The 20,678-nt window shown below is 44.1% G+C and overlaps 1 protein-coding gene across 1 annotated transcript in view; it reads right to left on the reverse strand.

Moving 5' to 3' along the window:
• CSMD1 (CUB and Sushi multiple domains 1) overlaps positions 1-20,678 on the reverse strand; it is a 1,316,379-nt gene that overhangs the window by 171,976 nt on the left and 1,123,725 nt on the right. The window contains exons 32-37 of the mRNA XM_040967079.1: positions 19,336-19,449; positions 17,792-17,887; positions 12,395-12,598; positions 11,272-11,396; positions 10,462-10,558; positions 200-304 (exon numbers count right to left, since the gene is read on the reverse strand). Coding sequence (XP_040823013.1) covers positions 200-304; positions 10,462-10,558; positions 11,272-11,396; positions 12,395-12,598; positions 17,792-17,887; positions 19,336-19,449 — 741 coding nt within the window. The remainder of the gene's footprint in view (positions 1-199; positions 305-10,461; positions 10,559-11,271; positions 11,397-12,394; positions 12,599-17,791; positions 17,888-19,335; positions 19,450-20,678) is intronic.

Raw genomic sequence — 20,678 nt, forward strand, 5'->3', positions numbered from 1 at the left:
ATCTAATTATTCCAGGCACAAATTGTAAAATTTCTCCATTCCTCAGTCTTTCATAACATGTATTTTATAGGATTCACCTTCATACAGTCTTCTTCACGACAATTTGAGAACAATGTTTACTGGAGAAAGGACTTATTTTTCCTTCAAGAATCTTCCTCCATTTAAGCACACACATCAAAACAGAAACAATGGGTCTTACTTTTGTATTCTAGGCGGAAGCCAGCTGCTGCAACACTGATGTCGGATTGGAAATGCAGGTAGAGCTGGTTGGACGTGCTGTTCAGCAAGGCTGGTACTGTGCTACCTGTGGGAGACAAAGGGGACAGACTGAGGGTTATCAGGTAGCCCCTTCTCTGCAGGGAGACCACCCCGGTCACTCACCGAGGACTAGGAATCCTGCTGGTGTCTCAGTTTTGGCTTTGCTAGCGATATGTGCAGCCATTCTACTTTTCTACGTTCACTAAAAAGTGACTCTGTTTCCTCTGCCCTCCTCAGATGTTTGTGATACCTTCAGATTCCCCCAGGAAGAGGGGCACAAACTCTCAACAATGCAATCTTCTGGATTATTCTTTACTTTCTTTGATATGAACAAAGAAGGAACAGAATGTGAAACCCAAGACAAATATCAGGGGAACCAGCTAGAGCAATGCAGCACGTACAAGAAGTGACTTCTCATTATGCAATCCCTTTCTGTTCCCCTTGTGACTTAACGCTGAGATCTGAAATGATTTCAACCACAGATCTGATCTGTGTTACAGGAAGCAACATGTTATATGAGGGCTACAGATCCAAGGATAAGCGTGACAAAGAGGTAATGGGGGTGGGGTGGTGGGGAGAAGTGGAAAAGTGCTGAATAGAGAAAAGTTGTCACCTGAAAGAGGGAGATCTTGGTTAAGGTTCACCTCACTATGAAAAAATAATTAGCTTAAATCACTTATTTTCGAATGTGTGTATGCTTGCTACTTGACTGTATTGAAACTGACCTCTAAAAAAGAAGCGTGAGCCTATATACTACCCTGAAGCCCACCCGCAGGCCCTACCCAGCATGCTTCCTCACTTGGCCTCACTCACTCCATTCTTCCAACCTCAGAACCATCGCTCACTGCCTGCCAGCATACCCTCAATCAGTATGTAACAATGAGCTTATGTTTCCCCAACGTCTGATTCTTTCCTAACCCAACTCAGCCACAGTTTGGCAGTCAGAAAGTTCTTGTGATATTGCATTTGTGGCGATGTTATGTTACCAGTCTGATAGCCCCAGAGTCGTTTCATGGTTAAACCTCAAACTTCTCCATTTTGCAGATCCTACCCTGTAGGATCTGAAGTCTGTTTGCATATCTATTTTCTTCTCACTGCTTTCTATTTCACAGCTCACATTTTTTTCATGCCTTTAGGCTTGAGTTATCTTTCTCTGCTCCCTTGAACTACTTTGTCTTTCTTGGTCTGATTTCTTTCAAATTTCTCCACTCAATTCCAAATTTATGCCCTCGACACAGCAAGATTGTGTCTACCAGTTAAACACTATCCAGCTCTCCAATTGGAGCACTTATGATCACAGACGAATGTCCTGGACTGGCACAAAGCTCCAAAGAGTTGAGCTCAACTGAGTCATTTCAGGGAGAAGAATAAATCAGTCCTGACCTAAACACATGGTGCAGGTGGCACTGTAGTTCCACTCTTTGTTTTTACTATCACCTATATGTCTTCCTGGAACCCAGGAAATAGTCACCAGTTGATCTCCTAAATCATTAAATACTGGTTATGCAAACAAAAACGTATTACAAATGGATAATAGCTGTAATTCTTCCAGCTTTCACCAAAATTCCAAACCAACTCCTGTAATCTTGTGTGAGTCCTGTGGTGCTGCGTCATTTAGCCCCAGTGATTTCTTCCTTGCCCTGAGGGCCGCATCTCTGTAAGCTGCATGCGCTCCTCTCACCACACCACCCCCTCACTCTCAGGAGATTCTCCAGTTCCAGCAGCTCCAAGAGCCTCGGCAAAATTCAGAAAGAAGAGTACTTGCCTACGACCTGGACCTAAACCTAGCCTTTCCAAGTGCAGCAGGCCACCCTCCCATCCTGTGGCATTGCAAAGGAGCCAGAGGGTTTTTCACACACACTCCTAGTCATCCCTCACTCAGGCCTTCTGTGTCCAGTCTTCACTCATGTGTGTCTGCCTTCAAATAGTGGAGCAGGTGGAGCAAAGCCATTGATGCCTGCTGCTTCTAGATCTGAAATGCGGACACATTAATCTTCCCTGAAATGACCCTGGGTGAGAGGCTAGTGCAAGAGATGTGCTAACATCACACCAAGCTATCTGCTCACACAGCAGATCCATTTTTGTTGGTTCCAATTTGAAGATGCCTTCAGGACTTGTATTTAAACTCAGAACTGCACAGAGACACTCTCTCCTGAGTTACAATGTTTCACATATTTGAAAATGTACCATCATAGTAATATTGGCATTTTGGGTAAGGGAAACTCAAGTTTTTAGTAGAATATGTTTCAGAAGAGAAGTAACAAGAAAAATTGGAAACAAAAGAGATTTTTAAATCCATACCTTAGAGATTGTGTGTGTGTGTGTGTGTGTGTGTGAGAGAGAGAGAGAGAGAGACAGCTTTTGGAAGTTGGATCCCTGGGAGATTTAGGGAATTTTCCTTCAATGTATTTTGTATGGTTTCCTTAAGTGAGACACCAATTTTAAAAGTTCATATATTTTTAGGACTAAATTACTAGTGTGCTAAATTAACACACATTTAACAGTAACACTGAGTGTGCACTGAGTGAGCAACACTTATAGACTCCTTGCTAATTAATCTCTGTTCCTTGAGCAAGGCTCCATGCAGAGAAGGGCAGATGACAGGTAGACAATGAACAGGTAGGAAATGTTGAAGACTGAAGCAGTTACAGCAAATAGCGGGGAGTCTCCCTTTAGCGTTTAGTGCAGACATGATAAAGAACATTTCAGGAGATGATGCAGTGCATATGGGGGGTTTGCACAATGATCTGGCCTGCTTCTCGCACAAGAGCATTCAGATGCTCTCCTGACTTGGGCTCTGCCAGAAGGGAAGTGTTGGCTACAGAGCTACAAGTGGGGCACCCTCGAGGCCTTGAGTGAAACGGGAGACCAAAGATGGCAGAGAACACCTTTCACTCACAGGTCTGACCCAGGACCCAAATGAGCTCAAGATGAAAGAGACTTAGACTGAAATCATCCATTATTACCTATTGTGTTTAATACACATGATGCTTGCTGCCATCTCAGCATTGTCTTACCTTTGCATTAGTGGATTCTCTGTATATTAAATGTGTTGCTATGCATCTAACCGGCATAATCAGGTAAACTTTCATTGTTTTGTCTGCACTGTTTTTTTTTCTTGGTTTCTCCCCTAAATGTTGCCCACTCCATCAATCTCTTAAAGTAACCATAATCATTTCAGTAGTTCTTTCTTTGATTCCTTTGTACCTGTGCGTCTCTTATTAAGGCCTGGAGAGTCATTCAGCACCCAGGCTCCACAGCGGTACAGCAACAGACATTTTATCTGAGTCTAAGTAATTGAATCTCCTTTTCAGACAGAGATCCATTCCTGGGTCCATTTCCACGCCCCGCCCCCCATACTCTCCTTAAGAGAGGAAATTGTATCTTCCACATTACAACTATTTATAACTGCATTTCATTATTCTAGGGCACCAATTTTCAATGCAGCCATTCAATGCCTATTGTTTGTCATTTGCCTATGGTAGCTGTATTACTGTGGTATAAGAAAAAAAAAATCTACTTCCAACTCTAGCCCAAATTCTACATAATAATACAACAATATAGAGGTTATAGTGCGGTAGCCTACTGGCTAAAGTCCTCACCTAGCACACGCCAGGATCCCATATGGATACCAGACTGATGATGGCAGAGAAGGGAGAACTTGAGCGAAATCCCATATAGGTACCAGACCAATGATGACTGTTCCATTTCCCATCCAGCTCCCTGCTTGTGGCCTGGGAAAGCAGCAGAGGATGACCCAAAGCCTTGGGAACCCTGCACCCATGTGGGAGACCCGGAAGAGCTCCTGGCCCCTGGCTTTGGATTGGTTCAGTTCCAACCAGTGCAGCCGTTTGGGGAGTGAACCAATGGACAGAAGATCTTTTCCTCTGTATATCCTTATTTCTGTGTATCTGCCATTCTAATAAAAATAAATAAAGCTTTAAAAAAGTTGTAGGGTTGGCCTTTTGGTGATGTATATGTCACACAGCTGCTGGTGATGTCTGGATCCCATGTTGCAGCGCCCATGAGCTTCAGCTAGCACACCCCTAATCCAGTTTCCTGCTAACATTGTATCTAGCCAGTTAGTTGATGATGGTCCAAATATTTGGGTCCCCCTCACCCACGTGGGAGGTCCACATGGAGTTCTAGAATCCTGGTGTTGTCTTGATTAACCCCTGTTTCACTCATGTGAAGAGTGAGCTATTGGATACAAGTCTGGATGGTCTTCTTCTTTCTCCCTTCCTCCTCCCTGGGAGCCTCTTTACCTTTCAAATCACTAAATAAGTAAATTGCTTGAAAACTATCATGCCTGTCACAGATGAGTGAATGAGTTATACATATGGAAGAGCTTTGTGAACTGCCATGTCCCCTCTAGATGTGTTCATTAATTCAAGCAGTTGGCTTCATGAATTACAGTTCAATTTGAACTTCAGTTATGAAATACATTTTGCCATTTTACCAGCAGCCTTGGCTTTTGAGGCCCCAGGTGGCAAACAGAACAAGCAGCCAACCATTAGCCAGGAATACCTGGCAGCATGCTGAGGACCTCAGTATCCAGAGAGTCCATGCCCAGCTGGACCAAGGGCACAGCTACGCCTCTCAGTGCAGGGGGCTTTTCCCCTCGGCTCTTCTCAAAACTGACTAGGAAAGAAAGCTTATTCCCAATATACACAATGTAGCTGAGTAATTTTTCTTTTAATACTGCTACAGGTAGAATGTTTTTAATCACATTGCTTTCCTGACCTAGACAGGATAACACACAACAAAGGAAACAGAAATTTTATAATTGTCCCTGAAGATCCTACTCTCAGTAAACCAATATTTACTTCTTTTTAATACAGTCAGATACACATTCATATGCATTTTGCTCTATCTTATTCACTTATGATGTACAAACCACCTGCACTCAAAAATGATTTTATGTGACTTACAATAAATGACCTACATAGATGTCCTAGTGGAAAAGAAAACTCAAAATATTAATTTATTTGAACTGTCAATAATTTTTCCTGAAATATGTTGCCTCCATACCTACTCATTCTCCTTTCTTATTACTCTACAACCTGTAAGGTGGATTTAATATCACCTTTATAAATATTTTAATGAGTATCACAGGAGCTAAAAATGCTTATTTATGCTTAGAATATTCAAAACTTATGGTTGAACTGTCTCTTTTACAGAACTCATTTTAAAATCATTTCTAACTTGAACAAAAGTTTCAAGTCTAGTACCCAAAACACTGCTATATACCTACTATCTCTCTTTATATGACATAACTTACCCACCTCCATATCTATTTGTTATAATTCTGATTGTTACATTCGTATATAATTTACATAATACATCTATAAAGAATATTTTGTTCTAAACCATTTGTAAACTCATTGCAAGCACAGTGACTTACTTCTTCTAAAAATGTATCATACATTTCTTACAGCAAAACAGTTTTCAAACGACAATACTGACACCCAGCCGACACTGCCCCTCCAACCTGCAGACCTCATGTAGACTTCCACTGTCTCCCAGTGATGGCTTTGCTGCCAAGGACTCCACTGAGAATCTGTGGAACTCAGTGCCAAGTCCCTTAGGTTTTCTCTGCTCTACAAGAGCTTCCCAGTCATCCCCCATCTTAGCACTTGTGAAAACAAATGCAGGTCCATTTCTCATGGAATGTTGCTTTGCACAACTGAACCTATTTTGAGCCAGGTAAGAAGTGCAAATGGACACTCCTCTGATGAGGACATCTCAACTGCTGGCTCCCAATCAGAGCAGAGGGGAGCTGTCAGGAGCCAATCGGAGCAGAGTGAGCTGGCAGGAACCAATGAGAAGCAGTGTTTCAGAGACATCCCAGGAACTGCTACACATTCACCATAGTGGGAGCACACCACAGAGATCGTAAAGTGGCAAACAAAAAGGGATGCTCTAGGCATGTCCTGCCTCTTCATCTGTGATCATACATGAGTTCCTTGACAAAGAATGTGTCCACACAATGGAGACCATCTGCTCATTGCTGTTCTTTGTACTGAGTGAGGGATGGACAGGCACCCAGAATGTGGGTGCTCTATCCCTCAACAATATGCTTTTCCATTCATTTTACTCATTAATTTATTGACTTACATCAGTTTGCTATTTTATACTAATGCCTTATCTTGTATTTTTCTCCTACCATAGTTTTTGAGTCAGCATGTCTCTAAGAAATGATGGTCCCTTTAAGGGATAATGATTTTCACGGAGATACTTAAGAAACAAGATTTAGTGACAAGGCAGGGTCACAGCTTTTGAGCTGTGACTGAGTAGAGTATCCGAAAAGAGAAAGCTGGACAGCAAAGTATCTATACACACAATTTCACTTATGTTTATGGTTGTGTGCATATTAAACCATGGGTTTTGTGCTGGAGTTGTGTAGCATCTAATGCCACTGCCTGAGATGACATCACCCCTTATGCACACCAGTTCAAGTCTGGGCTGACCCTTTGATCCAGCTAGCTCCCTGCTGGTGTGCCTGGAAAGGAAGCAGAGGATATCACAGGTACTTGAGTCCCTGCACACCTTGCGGAAGACGTGGAGGACAATCCCCATTACTGGTTGCAACCTAGCCCTGCCCTGGCCATCACAGCCACTGGGAAGTGAACCAGAAGATGGAAAAATCTTTCTCTCTTTCTCGCTATCTCCCCCGCTCTTTCTCTACAAGTCTGATTTTTCAAGTAAGTAAGTATTTAAAAACAAAACAAAAGCAAAAACAAAAAAAGCATGAGGGCACAATATTACAACTCAAATCCAGCACAGGTCTGTGAAATCTCCTGATGTGCTAGTCATCTTAGTTCCTGTAAACACCCTGGAGTCACATGACAGCATTAATCAATAACACTTTCCACAGAAATGTCCTCATTAGTAAGTGAAACTAATATACAGAAACACAATCAAAAAAGTGAAATGGCTCCTGCTCATCTTTCTAACCTGTGGTTGCTACACAATCTGATCCTATTCCCATATGCATGGAAGGAAATTTTTAAATAAATTTTTTAATTTCCCCAAAGATGGGAGGGTCTTTGATATCTGTGAAGGCTTGTCTGACCCTCTGTGTTTATGACAACTCTGACTCCTGGGCTGCTTCGTCAGATTAACCAGCTGGACAAAGAGTTGTGGCAACAATGCTCATGGTATCAGCCTGAGCCCCACGCTCTCAGGAGGGAAGGTTGGAGAAAATAATGACCTGGACCTTAATGCTCAGGCGTGCTGCTGGATTGGCCTCCACCACAATGTGCCTGGGAGGTGACACACAATTAGGCCAGGTGAGTTCTGTGTCTGGGATCCTCCAGGTGTTGCAGTCTAAGTCCCTTCCCCTGGCATCCTTGGTGACACCACTGCAGTCAGTGAGGATCAGGGATTGGTTGTAGAGCCCAGGGTGACTCTGCAACCTAAGAGAATCCCAGGAATCATGGCTGACAGCCAGTCAGTTTCCAGTATGGCTGGTGGCCTGGAAACCTCAGAGCTTATAACCGGTTGGTTCCAAGGAGAGACATGTGGAGAATTAGGACTGAAACATGGGAAGTCATTGCTAACTCCAGGAAATCCCTGTCAGAACTGTGTTTCAGGGATACACTTTTATCAAACGTTTGTTAAAAAATAATTTTCTTCTCACTTAAAAAGCCCAATAAAAGAGGGGGTGATCTTTGTTGTAATCAGTAGTCTTGGTCAAATGCACAGAGGAAGTGGGCTTACTTCATTTATTATGGTGGTTGCTAACATTCTGATGTCATTTCCCCGCTAACCTTGGCCACTCCCCATGCACCTGCCTCAGCTTTGCTGAGCTTCACTGCTGGTGCTGCATGTGGTTTTGTTCAGCTCTATAGGTATATGTGAGCACATGATGTGCAAGACTTAGTTCAATAGCAAATCTTTCCACTGAAAAACCCTAGCCTGAAGCACAAAAGTGCACACTTGAAGCCTGGTCAGAGAGTGGCCAGTCTCCAGGGGAAAGCTTACTAGGAGGTTGCTGAGTGTGAGCTGATAAACACTTAAGAGGTGTGCTTCTCAGACAAACAGCAACAACAGGCACTATGAGCTGAGCAGGTTTTAGTAATTCCACACATGGGAATATGATATGATAAGTGATAGGAGCTGCAAATGACACATGGAGATGAATGTGCATTCGCAAACATTTAGATATCTGGCAAATGAAAGAACACATTATGTGAAAATGAGCTCTGCAGGTGTCAATTTGATACACAGCAGACGTAAGCGCAGAGGCTCATGGGAGACTTCTTACACAGCTGACATGAGCACAGAGGCTCATGGGAGACTTCTTACACAGCTGACGTGAGCACAGAGGCTCATGGGAGACTTCTTACACAGCTGACGTGAGCACAGAGGCTCATGGGAAACTTCTCTTTCTCTGGATTGTCTGAACCTTATTACTCTGCTCTTATTTCTTTTTAGAGTTTTTATTTCTTTCAGAGTAGTCCTCACATTTTTTTGGAAAAGTTAGGCAAAGCATTACTTTTTTTCTATTCTTTGCTGCCTGTGAAACAAATGATACTAATACAACCACAATAATCTGTGTCACCTACATACACGCCTTACATTGTTGTGTTAATGAAAGGCTCTATCCTTTACTTCTAACAATGAACATGGTGCCTGCTCTGTGGGCGGTGTTTGACAGTCAGGCATAAAACTGAACTGTTCTAAGAGATGCACTCAGGTGAAGTTCACTTTTGAGATCAAGCTTGCTGGGCTCAGCTACATTTTGAGGTGAAAATTCCAGAAATTTTAAATACTACAAAGACAAATATTGGTCATTAGTGATACAATATCAATGAGATGTGAGATAGGCACTGGTCTCACCAAGCACCGTCACTAGCCATGGCTATATGGACAGGCACTGGTCTCACCAAGCACCGTCACTAGTCGTGGCTATATGGACAGGCACTGGTCTCACCCAGCACCGTCACTAGTCGTGGCTATATGGACAGGCACTGGTCTCACCAAGCACCGTCACTAGTCGTGGCTATATGTAAGATCAGACAAGAGACCTGGGTTATGTACAGTGGGAAAAGTTAATCAGATTGTGGTGGACATTCTAAATGTTTCTCTGTGGAATGAACAGAAGTAATGCAGTGTCCCCTGTGTTCCCAGGGAGGATGATGCACAAGGGAGAAGTAGACCAAGCAGGGAAGGGGTGACCCCTAGACAGGTACAAATCTGTCGTGCCATCTAGGCCAATTGCACAACATCTCATTCTTCATTAGGGAAGCCAGAGTGACAATGAGTGACGATAAAACCAAGCTCGGCTCTGTTTTGTTGATTAAACAAGCCTGGTAGTCATGGTGCTAGCAACTATGTGGATGACAACTGCACAGGAGGTGATGGCATTGTGGGTCACTGCCCCTGTGCTGTGCTGACACCTGACACAGAAGGACAGAACTGTGTCACCTGTCAGGAGGCAGCATGATCTGTTACGGCAGAAGCCAAGGAAACCAAGACCTGAGAAACACTCAAGGTGATGGAAAAGCAGGCTGGGGTGTTGTGAGAGAACAATCGTGAAGGCACAGGTACAAGAAAGAGTGGCCAAGAGCAGACTGATGGTTGGCTGCAGATTCAGGCTGGGTTATTGAACCTGACTACAGTTCTCCTAACAGACAGCTGCACCCCATGGAACAGAGGCCCAGCATACAGGGTGACTGTGCCATATGCAAACCCTTAAGACACCTCATCTCCAGAGTGTATCATGGGTGGCCTCCTCTTCAACTGACCTCCTTTCCTGTACCTCCCTCCCAGTGACCACAGCCTACCGCCAGCCTCAGGGCTGTCATGTGTGCCAGCTGTGTCTTCTGGCATAGGCGGGGCAACTCCTGCTCACGGAGGCTCCCCAGCTCTGGGTGGGCCAGGGGAGTCCTGCGGGGAGTGGCCACCAGGGCATGCTCCCTCACTGAGGGCCTGTGGTCTAGCTGGCATGCAGCAGGCACGGATGCTTGGGGAGTGCCCACCCAGATGTACTCTCTCACTGAGTGCTCATGGTCTAGCTGGCATGCAGCAGGCACGGATGCTTGGGGAGTGCCCACCCAGATGTACTCTCTCACTGAGTGCTCACGGTCTAGCTGGCATGCAGCGGACATGGAGGCTGGGGGCACCCGGACATGCTCCCTCACTGAGGACCCACAGTCTAGCTGGCATGCAACGGGCATGGAGGCTAAAGCTACCCACCTGAGAAGCTTCCCAGTCTTGGTGCTGACGCGTCGCCCCCATCATGGATCTCCAGGGAGTCCCAGTTCTGCTCCGTGGCAAAGCTGATGACCTGAATCTGCCCAGATATAAAGTCGAGTTAAACTCCAATTTGGGGTGAGCAAAGTGAGTCTGAGCGAAAGGCTTGGACATGACTCAGACACATATCAGAAACAAAGGGCATAAGCCCTAAAAGGGCATCCAAAAATTTCTCTACGGGTCCTTTGAATAGGCTTAATTCAGGAACTGGTCCTTTTTTATTCCAAAAACAGAAACATGATTGGGAAGATTTCATAGGAAATAATAACGAAGGAGAAATACCACAGTCTGTAATTGAAGGAGAAACATGGTCTGTAAGTAAGTACTAGGAGAGTAGGGTGGGAAAGAGCTCAGAGGCTCTGGCAGGCTCTAGCAGGCTCTAGTGGGCTCTGGCGGGCTCTGGCGGGCTCTGGTGGGCTCTAGCAGGCTATAGCGGGCTCTGGTGGGCTCTAGCGGCCTCTCGCGGGCTCTGGTGCACTCTGGTAGGCTCTGGCAGGCTTTAGCGGGCTCTGGCGGGTTCTGGTGGGCTCTAGTGGGCTCTGGCGAGCTCCAGTGGGCTCTGGTGGGCTCTAGCGGGCTCTGATGGTCTCTGGTGGGCTCTGGCGGACTCTGGTGGGCTCTGGTTGGCTCTAGCAGGTTCTGGTGGGCTCCAGTGGGCTCTGGTGGGTTCTAGCTGGCTCTGGCTGGCTCTGGCAAGCTCTGGCGGGCTCCAGTGGGCTCTGGCGGGCTCTGTCTCAGCCCCTGTAGACTCACCTGGATCCCTGACCCCTCAGTCACTACGATCTTCCAGACACAGTTGAGGTTGTTTCCATACGGCTCTGGGTAGCCTGGGGACAGGATTGTCCCTCTCCGCTGGGTGAAGTTGCCACTACAGGGGACTAAACACAGAACCAAGTTCAACAACAGTGAGCTATGATGAGCCTGCAGAGACCTGCAGCTGTGTGATAGGCTAGGGGTAGCTTGACAATAACAACCACACTGTAAATGGATGACCAGCCAGGGCAACATTCAATCTGTTTTCATGTAAATTAACAACACCAGTGATTCTTATCTATAAGGACAATAAGTTGCAGAGCTTTTCCAAGGAAAGTCTGCACCCAGCCACGGCATCTGTGAAATGACCCTGTGCAGAAGGAGCATGGCACCCCTGATAGCGTGGATGGGGCTGCTGAAGCAGCTCAGCCAGCGGAAGAGCTGCTCACGATGAGTAATGGATCCATCACGGGTGCAGCACAGTTTTCTATACAAAATGAAGCAGATTAACCAATAGGGCCTTCGCCAATCGAGCTGCATTAACCTATTGCTCTGCAAACATCTTCAGCACAGCCTCACCAGGAGGGCAGCACACAATAACATAGCAAATCAGCATGATAATGAAATGATGTTGCACACCCTAGAGTTTAGAGTCGGTGACATACTTCATACATAGCAGGAAAGCAACCATGTTTCATCCCTGTTAATGTGACGGCTTGTGTTGTGAAATGATCATTTCTAGGGTTTAGGTGGTGTTCCTTAAGTGGGTACCAAGTGGATGGGCAATGAGTCCCGAGTGCGATCTACTCAGGTGGACAGGGCAGTGAGTCCCAAGTACAACCCGCTCAGGTGGATGAGGCAATGACTTCCGACTGTGATCCACTCAGATGGACAGGGCAGTGAGTCCCAAGTACAACCCGCTCAGGTGGACAGGGCAGTGAGTCCCGAGTGCGATCCACTCAGGTGGACAGGGCAGTGAGTCCCAAGTACAACCCGCTCAGGTGGACAGGGCAGTGAGTCCCAAGTACAACCCGCTCAGGTGGACAGGGCAGAAGCACTGAAAAACAGGCATGCACACTGTTGGACCCTCACACAGGGACTGCACCTTATAGCTCCCACTCACCCACACAGCTTGGGATGGTGTCATTCCACTGCGCCAGCGCGTTGGGCACAGACTGACAGCGGATGGCTGTGGAGCCCTGGAGCAGATATCCTGGGTTACACTCAAATCGAACGACGGAACCAGCTGAAAACTCAGAGCCAATTCTCCTTCCGTATCTGGGCTCAGGGACAGAGCTACATTGGGTGTCGCTGGTACGAGGCACAGCTGGGGAGGAACACACAACATAGCTGTCTATATCTTCACCAGAAATCAAAGCCCTACACTGCAAAAGGATCTGAGTTCAATAAAAGTTGACACCAACACAGAAATTTACAGTGTCTGCAGACAACAATTTAGGGTCATTTCACATTTATACCAAATACTCACATCAAGCTGAGGCCAACTCATTATCCTCACTCCAGCAGAGGAGAACAAATGTTGGAGAACTGGCACCTTATGAGGACTTTTTGATTCTGAGTTGCATGCAAAATTCTGTGCTGAATGTTCTTTGTAAAAACTGCATGTGTGTGCTCTTGACAAAAATGTGTTTCTCAGAAACAAAAAATCAGTTAAGTATTATGATTCATGCCACTTACAAGGGCAGGTAAATCAACACAGACATCTCTCAGCCTGGGAAAGACTTCTAGCAAAGGAATTCTAGATTTTTACCTTCTCATCCAATTTGAAAAAAGTGTCTCTTTGTTTTTAAGAATGCCTTTCAATGAACTGTGATGACATGAAGTCACGAATGCCAAGGGCAGCAGGTCTTTGGAGGTGAGTACCGTGGTACAATAGAGTGAATGAGAATATGGGAGATCTCACACTCTCTAAAGCAGAATAACAGAGAGGAGGGAGTGAGAGGGGCCAACTGGAAGGTTCTGGAAAGGGACATTTCTGAGACAGTGTGGAGCATGCGGTTCTATGGAAGTTAGGAAACAGTGGTGTGGGTGAGGACAGAATGCTTGTTTAAATAAGCAGAGCGTAACTGGAGAAGTACAGCACAGGGCCAACTGGCAAATGGAGGACAGCACACCATAGGAGGCATGAAACCAAACCTTTGCATGAATTTCATTTTAAGGAACACAATACGTCCTGTGATTCACTAATTCTGGTGTGGACAGGTTATTCTGAGGGGACTGAGACCCATCACATTTAATATAGAAACATAAATACACAGAAATAGGCAGACTATACACAGCTTCCTTCACAATGCAGAGGAGATGCGCTAATCAAGGGTGATGCCCACATCCTGTGCTGTGTGCACCACATAACAACATCACAGTGCTGGGGAGATGCGCTAACCAAGGGTGATGCCCACATCCTGTGCTGTGTGCACCACATAATGACATCACAGTGCTGGGGAGATGCACTAACCAAGGATGATGCCCACATCCTGTGCTGTGTGCACCACATAATGACATCACAGTGCTGGGGAGATGTGCTAACCAAGGGTGATGCCCACATCCTGTGCTGTGTGCACCACATAATGACATCACAGTGCTGGGGAGATGCGCTAACCAAGGATGATGCCCACATCCTGTGCTGTGTGCACCACATAACAACATCACAGTGCTGGGGAGATGCGCTAACCAAGGGTGATGCCTACGACATCACAGTGCTGGGGAGATGCGCTAACCAAGGGTGATGCCCACATCTTGGACCGTGCACCACACAGACGGGGAAGGAGAGGCTGCAGCAAACAACTTCTTTTCCTTGGCCATTGACTGACATCTGCTTCAGAGTGAGCAGGATGGATGGTTGTGGACTCCACTTGAGTTGCCTCTGTTGTTGCCTCTTTATTCCAGTGTTAATGCCAGTGTTACAAAGCAGGGGATGTGGACCCCACCCAGGCCACCCACTGCAATGCAACATAGGTTCTATATTTTTCACACAACAGAACCAGTGGTCTCATCTAAAGCTGCAAGAAACAGTCTGTATTGGATTGCCCAGAAATGCTTATGTGTGACTTCTGACTATCAGAGCAATCTAAAAATGCACTGATGTTAGGCACAAAGCAGCTTCTACAGAATGGCAGAAATCACTCAAATTCGTTGATCACAGCTTCTGTCAGTCTCTGCATGATACAAAAGGGTTGGAATCTTGGAAAGTGGAGGGGGGGCTGGCCAGGTCACCTCTGTTCTGGACAGTCAGCATTTCTTGGAGCTAGGAAACAGGTGAGCCATACTATTTTATACCTCTTAAAGTGATTTATTTATTTCAAAAGCAGAGAAGAAAAGTTATAGAGGAAAGGGGAGGGTATAGGAAGAGAGAAAGAGAGAGAGAGATCTCCCATCACTCCCCAGCTCACCATAGCACGCAGGGCTGGGTTAGGCTAAACCCAGAATCCAGAAACTCCTTCTAGGTCCCCATGTGAGTGTCAGGGCCCAACCACTTGAGTCAACAGCCAGTGTCTCCCACACATTGGTAGGAAGTTGCCTTGGAAGCAGAGAAGATGGACTTCAAACCAGGTACTGAGATACCGGATGGAGGGGTCATAAGCAGTGGCCTAACCTGCAATGCCCACTGTTGGCTTGATGCTTAGCAGAAAAGGCACAAATCTATGACTTCTGAAATGTGTTTCTCCCACATTTCCAGGGATGGTTTGTTCCCTCCTGCAGGAGAATGTGTGACTACGGCTCAGGACTGGAGTTAGAACTGTTCTAGTCTCCCTCATACTTGGATCAGATGCTTTTCAGGACAGATTCTCACAAAGGCTTTACCTCTAAAGTCTACTTGATTATAGCACTGTGGAGTCACATGTTTGCTGACTCACAGATGGGTGCAGATCTGGCTCTGGGGCCATGGATATAGAGGCTAACTCTGAGATGGGTGCAGAGCTGACCCAGGGCTATAGCTATAGAGCTTAACTCCTGAGAATGGTGCAAATCTGCCCCCAAGGCCACAACCTTAGAGCTGACCCCAAGGCCACAGTCATAGAGGTTAACTCTGAGATGGGTGCAGAGCTGACCCCAAGGCCACAGTCATAGAGGTTAACTCTGAGATGGGTGCAGAGCTGGCCCCAAGGCCACAGCTATAGAGGTGTTTGGTTAATACTGAAACTCATGACTCCTTCCAATCCTGGGGCCCTGTGAATGTGCATACCTTGTGTTCTGTTGCACTATGGATGAACTCCCCGAGTGGTCCTGAGATAGCACCAACCCACAGGGAAATTCAACTCTGCATTGGCATCAGTGCATCTTCTCATAGATAAATCAGCACTGAGGAGCCTGGAAGCAAGGCATTACAAGTGGCCCTGACTCTGGGCCCTCATGGGGGACCAACAGGTCTTAACTTGTGCTTGCTGCCTGCTCTGGCTTTTCATAAAGTAGTGTGGAAAACAATTAAGACGAGTTACAGGAAATGCTGACACTCAGGTTAATGAGGAGACTGACAACAAGAGTTCAGGGAAATGCGACCACCAAGTGATAGCATCCCTGCAGAACTGCCTAGGACTCCTGTGGGGACAGGGGCCCAAGGACCAAGCACTACAATCTTGGCACACTTGGTGCCATGTGCACGCTCTACACCCTGAACTGCACCCATGAATCCCATGGAAGTGTCCAGCAGTTCTTTATGTTGAACCCTATAACGACAGACATGTTAAGGTTACTGTGAAGCTTTTGTCTTAATAACTTGGGGATGAACGAAGCTGCAAGGGGTGTAGGGAATCACTCTTCAGACAAACATTTACACAATGCAGTCCCAATAACCTGTGGCCTTCAACATAACTATTATCTTCCAAGAAGTAATGCTAAATTCACCTTTTCCATTGTATTTAAAATGTTCCTAGTTGTGGTGAGTGATTTATAAATTTCATTCATAACCCTAATGCTTTTAGTCCAAAGGATTTAGATTTGGTTCAAAAAATAAGGTTTTTGCATAAACTTACCAATAGAACAAAGCAAAAGAAGATGATATAAAAAGAAGTTATAAAATATTGAAAGTGTTGAAGTCATTATGTATTTTTAACTACAAGGAAAGTAGGTTCCTTCTATAAAATGTTTTCTACCTTTCTGTATTTTACATGTTTTGATAATAATGCAGTTTCAATGTAAGAAAAATTTTCTAAAATCCAGCTTCTAAGGATCACATCTTAAGATGTCTGGACAATGGTTCATTTACATGAAATATTTTATCTGATCATATTTTTAATTTTCTAAACTTTATCAAAAACAAAGGTAGACTTTTTGAAGGAAGACAATGTTAGCCACTTGATATTTCCTAGGAAAAAAGATGTCCTTTAATTAGGCAGTACTCTTTCTTTATGTTATACTAATTACATTTTGTGAGTTAGCTTTTGTAAAAATAATATAAAATGTACTGGAAAGTGATTTTGTCTAGAAAGAGGTGATTTTTTCAGGTTGGTCATTCTGGGATCATTCTAATGATTAACATTACAGATGATTTGCATTGTAATTCTCATAAATATAACACATAGCACCACAGCATTGCTTCTAACTTCACTGCTTTGTCATTCAAGCCACTGCCACCTGAGTGGGTTAGAGAGATTTTACCTCCTTCCTGCTGGCCAAGATTCAATCTCACCCTATTATACCTTAGACATCTTTAGGTTGAAATCCGAAGGGGTTTTAAACGTTTTGTGGGTGTAGATCTTACAAGGTGAGAGTATAACAAGTGGTCTGTAAACAACAAGACATTGTCATTCTACACATTTACATATGCTTTTTAAATAATGAGGTCAGAACCAGTTTTTGCTGAAATCCTCACTCAAGGAAAGCAGGCAATGTTAAGAAATGCTTTCAGTCCAGTTCTGAAGGTCGCTCAGTTGTTTCATTGATCATGAAACCCTGGGAACCCAAGCAGTGCCCCTTTAGCTCAGCAGGTGACGGCAAGTGGCCACAGTCCCTTTCAGGTCGCAGCTGCCTGCCCCACTTTCCATGCAGGTGCCTAACTACTCGGTCCTTAGTGCATAAGCCATCGCCATGGGCCCTTTCCATGTACATGTGAAGGATGTGTGACAAAAAGGTGAACAACAGAGAGAATTCTAGTTTTCAGAACTTATGAGCAATCGCAACATAATTTGCAGTAAGTTCCAGATTCAAAGCTAAGTAGAGATGAAAAATTGCTAAAGCAACAACTGCTGGGTAGCCAGAATGATAGATGCACAAGTGATGTGTTGTGGCTACCTGTTTTGGTTTTTGTTTGGCTTGCCTTTACATTATTATTATTTTTTCATTATTACTATTTTTTCAAAGATGCGTAAGTGCACAACGCGGGTTACATGCCTTTCATTGATCATTCATAACAGAAACCACTGTGAAACAGTTAACTTGAGAGAAATATTGAAGTATGTTTGAAAGCTTTTTGTAAGTCATATTTCAGCTCCTTATCTGGAAATAACAGAGCAAGCCATGCAACGGCCAGCAGTGGATCGCACTGACCATCCGGGATTCTTACCTTGGTAAACGAAATGAAAGCCTCGTGCGGAGGCACCACTCTTAGCACTGAACCGCAGCAAAATCTGATTGGATGTTGCCAGAGGCAAAGTTTCACCTAGAAACAAAAACAGAGCTGCCACGTTGGATGCAGAAGATGCACAGCACTGTAGTGGGTGCAAGTGTTTGGGGATCACAATGACAACGTGGAATTTCCCATTCAATATTTTAACCTTAAAACAACAACTTTGCTTGGATATTTAAGACAAAGCATTTTAATAAAAATTTTTAAAAATTATTAATGTCTATGAATTTTAAATATATTTAAGCTATTATTAACTTTTAAAGGAAACACCAGCAGGATTATTAATGTATAATACAACAGTAGTTACAAACACTTGTGTAAAATGGAGCTCATTTGGTACAAACCATGTTGAAATCCAGCAACATGGAGGGTCTTGAAGAAAGTCACAGAAAATGCACACTGTGAAAAGGCTGTGCAATGACTCCAGTTTATTGCACTGCAATAAAGTTATCTTCTCTTTTTCTATTCCAGGCACTGTCTGAAGTCCTCTGGTAGAGGAGACAGGAGTCTAAATGCTGGGTGAATTGTTTACTCGGTGACATCTTAATTTGGTAATTACTCTCTAAGATTTTTACATGAAACTAAGAAAATGTCTCTGAATATCAAACTTTGAAAAAGTTTTCAGTGTTCAGTATGCATCAGTCTCCAGAGGGAGAGGGCATATGAGTTGTCACGCTCAGAGCTGCTTCCTGAACTTGCAGTTCAAGCGTCTAAATGTTCCCATGCCTTGCAAGGAGTTGCAAGGAGTAATGGCAGAAAACAACAAAGCATAGGTGTTTAGAAATTTCACTGATAATGAGTGCTTGCTTCGGCAGCACATATACTAAGAAATTTGACTGATAATGAAATTACAAACAATTGGAAATATCCAAAGTTTTACCTTAACCAAAATTGTGGTATGCATGGTTAGTGGTACCTGGCAAATTTGCTCAGTGAATGGTAACTGTACTGGCACTTGCAGAAACACAAGCCACAACCATGACACAGGGTGCAGCTCACTCGCTGAACCACATCAGTCCGACACAGTGCTTCTCAGGGCACAGGGACCCAGACAGATGTATCTGCGCCCACACACGCACACTCGGGTACATACTGCCATGCATTAGATTTCTGTATTGTATATTAGCAGATTTTGAATGATGCAGACCAAAATTTTAATATTCTCTATCCAGGAGGAAGATTAAATAGCACAGAATAGAAAATAAGATAAAAAGAGTTTAGTAATTTTCCTCTTTGTGGTGTTTGCCTCTGTTATTCAGGTGGATATGATATTCTTCAAAATCACAGAAAGTAAAATGAGAAAAGCAGGCACATGGAGCAATGTTAAATTGTCTATTTAACATAAAACTCTACAAGCACAAATGAAAATCCAGATATGACAACATTTCCCATTCATCAAAAATAGAAAGAAAGATGCCATTTAAAGCAAATCAGCCAAGCATTGCAACAGGAATTCCCAAGTGAGCTCTGTGGTCACAGACCTGAGTGAGAGCCAGAGAGCGAGCTGAGCAGCCGGGCCTGAGGGTGGGTCCCGTCAAACAGCTCTGCCAGGTCGTTGAGCGCCGTCTGGAAGTAGGCAAACTGCCCAAACACCACTGCAAGACAAGGGGAGCCACATGGGCCGTTAGGGACGGCAGTGTCGATTAGAGGGGTACTGTGTGTGTGCTTATTGATTCCTGCAGTTGACCGTTCTCCTAAAATTCCTGCCGAAAAGACTGACTCATTTTATCTGTTAACACTTTCAAATGTTTTAAGTTTTCCTTTTGATTTTTTGTTACTTACTGATAGGAGAAAATTACTTTGAGTTTTTTTTTTTTTTCTAATCATGGCATGGAACCAAAATAAATTTGGGCTAAACCAGTTTTTGTATCTGAATGATTAATCTGGCCCAATGCAGCCTGATTAACTAGTTAATCAATTAATCTGTATACAGGAAACGGTGGAAAGTACACTGCACCCCAAGAGTATTTCCTTGTAACCAGGCAACCGAAGCTAATCAGAGGCTTCAAGCTGCCAATCACACAAGGTCATGGTGTTGGGTCCTTCTCCATTCACGCTCCCCCACATGTCCTGAAGCAGGGTTGAACTGTCTTTGATCCCCAGTGTTTCAGCTCAGCTCTATAGCTTCTTTTTTGCAGGACAAAACCCGTAAATTTTACTTCATCTGCTTTCAACATCATACAAAAAATTTCATCGTATAACTGAAAATTAGTCTCTTTTAGTTAATACTACATAAAATGAGTGGAAAAATTTAGAGATCTTCCATTCATTTTTACTAAGTGACAGTTTAGTCAATGAAAACACAGCATATGAGTCAAATTGCATGATGAATTTGATGAACAATTTAAAATTTTCACAAAAACTTACTTTAGCTACCTACATTTAACATAGTGATAAATTTGTATTACTTCATGTACTCAAACAGAAACATAGGATAGAAATTACTTATGATTGAAATCTTGCTTACAGATTATTTAAGCTGTATACATACCTCCTACCAATAAAACATAACAGCATGCTTTACGTCAAGTTTCATCATTGTTTATATATTAGAGAGGGCTTCACAATCTTCAGAAAGACATCTATTTATAGGCAATGGACGATTAATCCATGCCTTATACATACTGGAACCATTCTAACCTATCCTGAACAATGTTTCAGCATGACAATACTGTGTACAGTGGAGGCAATCCAAAAGGGTTCTGTCTCCAGGCACGTGTGCATACATGTCTACACCGCAACGGTAATTAATACACACATAGATAATGTGTCTTCTACTTTAGACGTCACAGTTTCCTGGGGGAAGAGTGAAGGAGGCATTAGG

Source organism: Ochotona curzoniae, unplaced genomic scaffold, assembly GCF_017591425.1.
Source record: "Ochotona curzoniae isolate NIBS_2020 unplaced genomic scaffold, NIBS_Ocur_1.0 scaffold_4506, whole genome shotgun sequence".
NCBI classification, from domain to species: Eukaryota; Metazoa; Chordata; class Mammalia; order Lagomorpha; family Ochotonidae; genus Ochotona; species Ochotona curzoniae.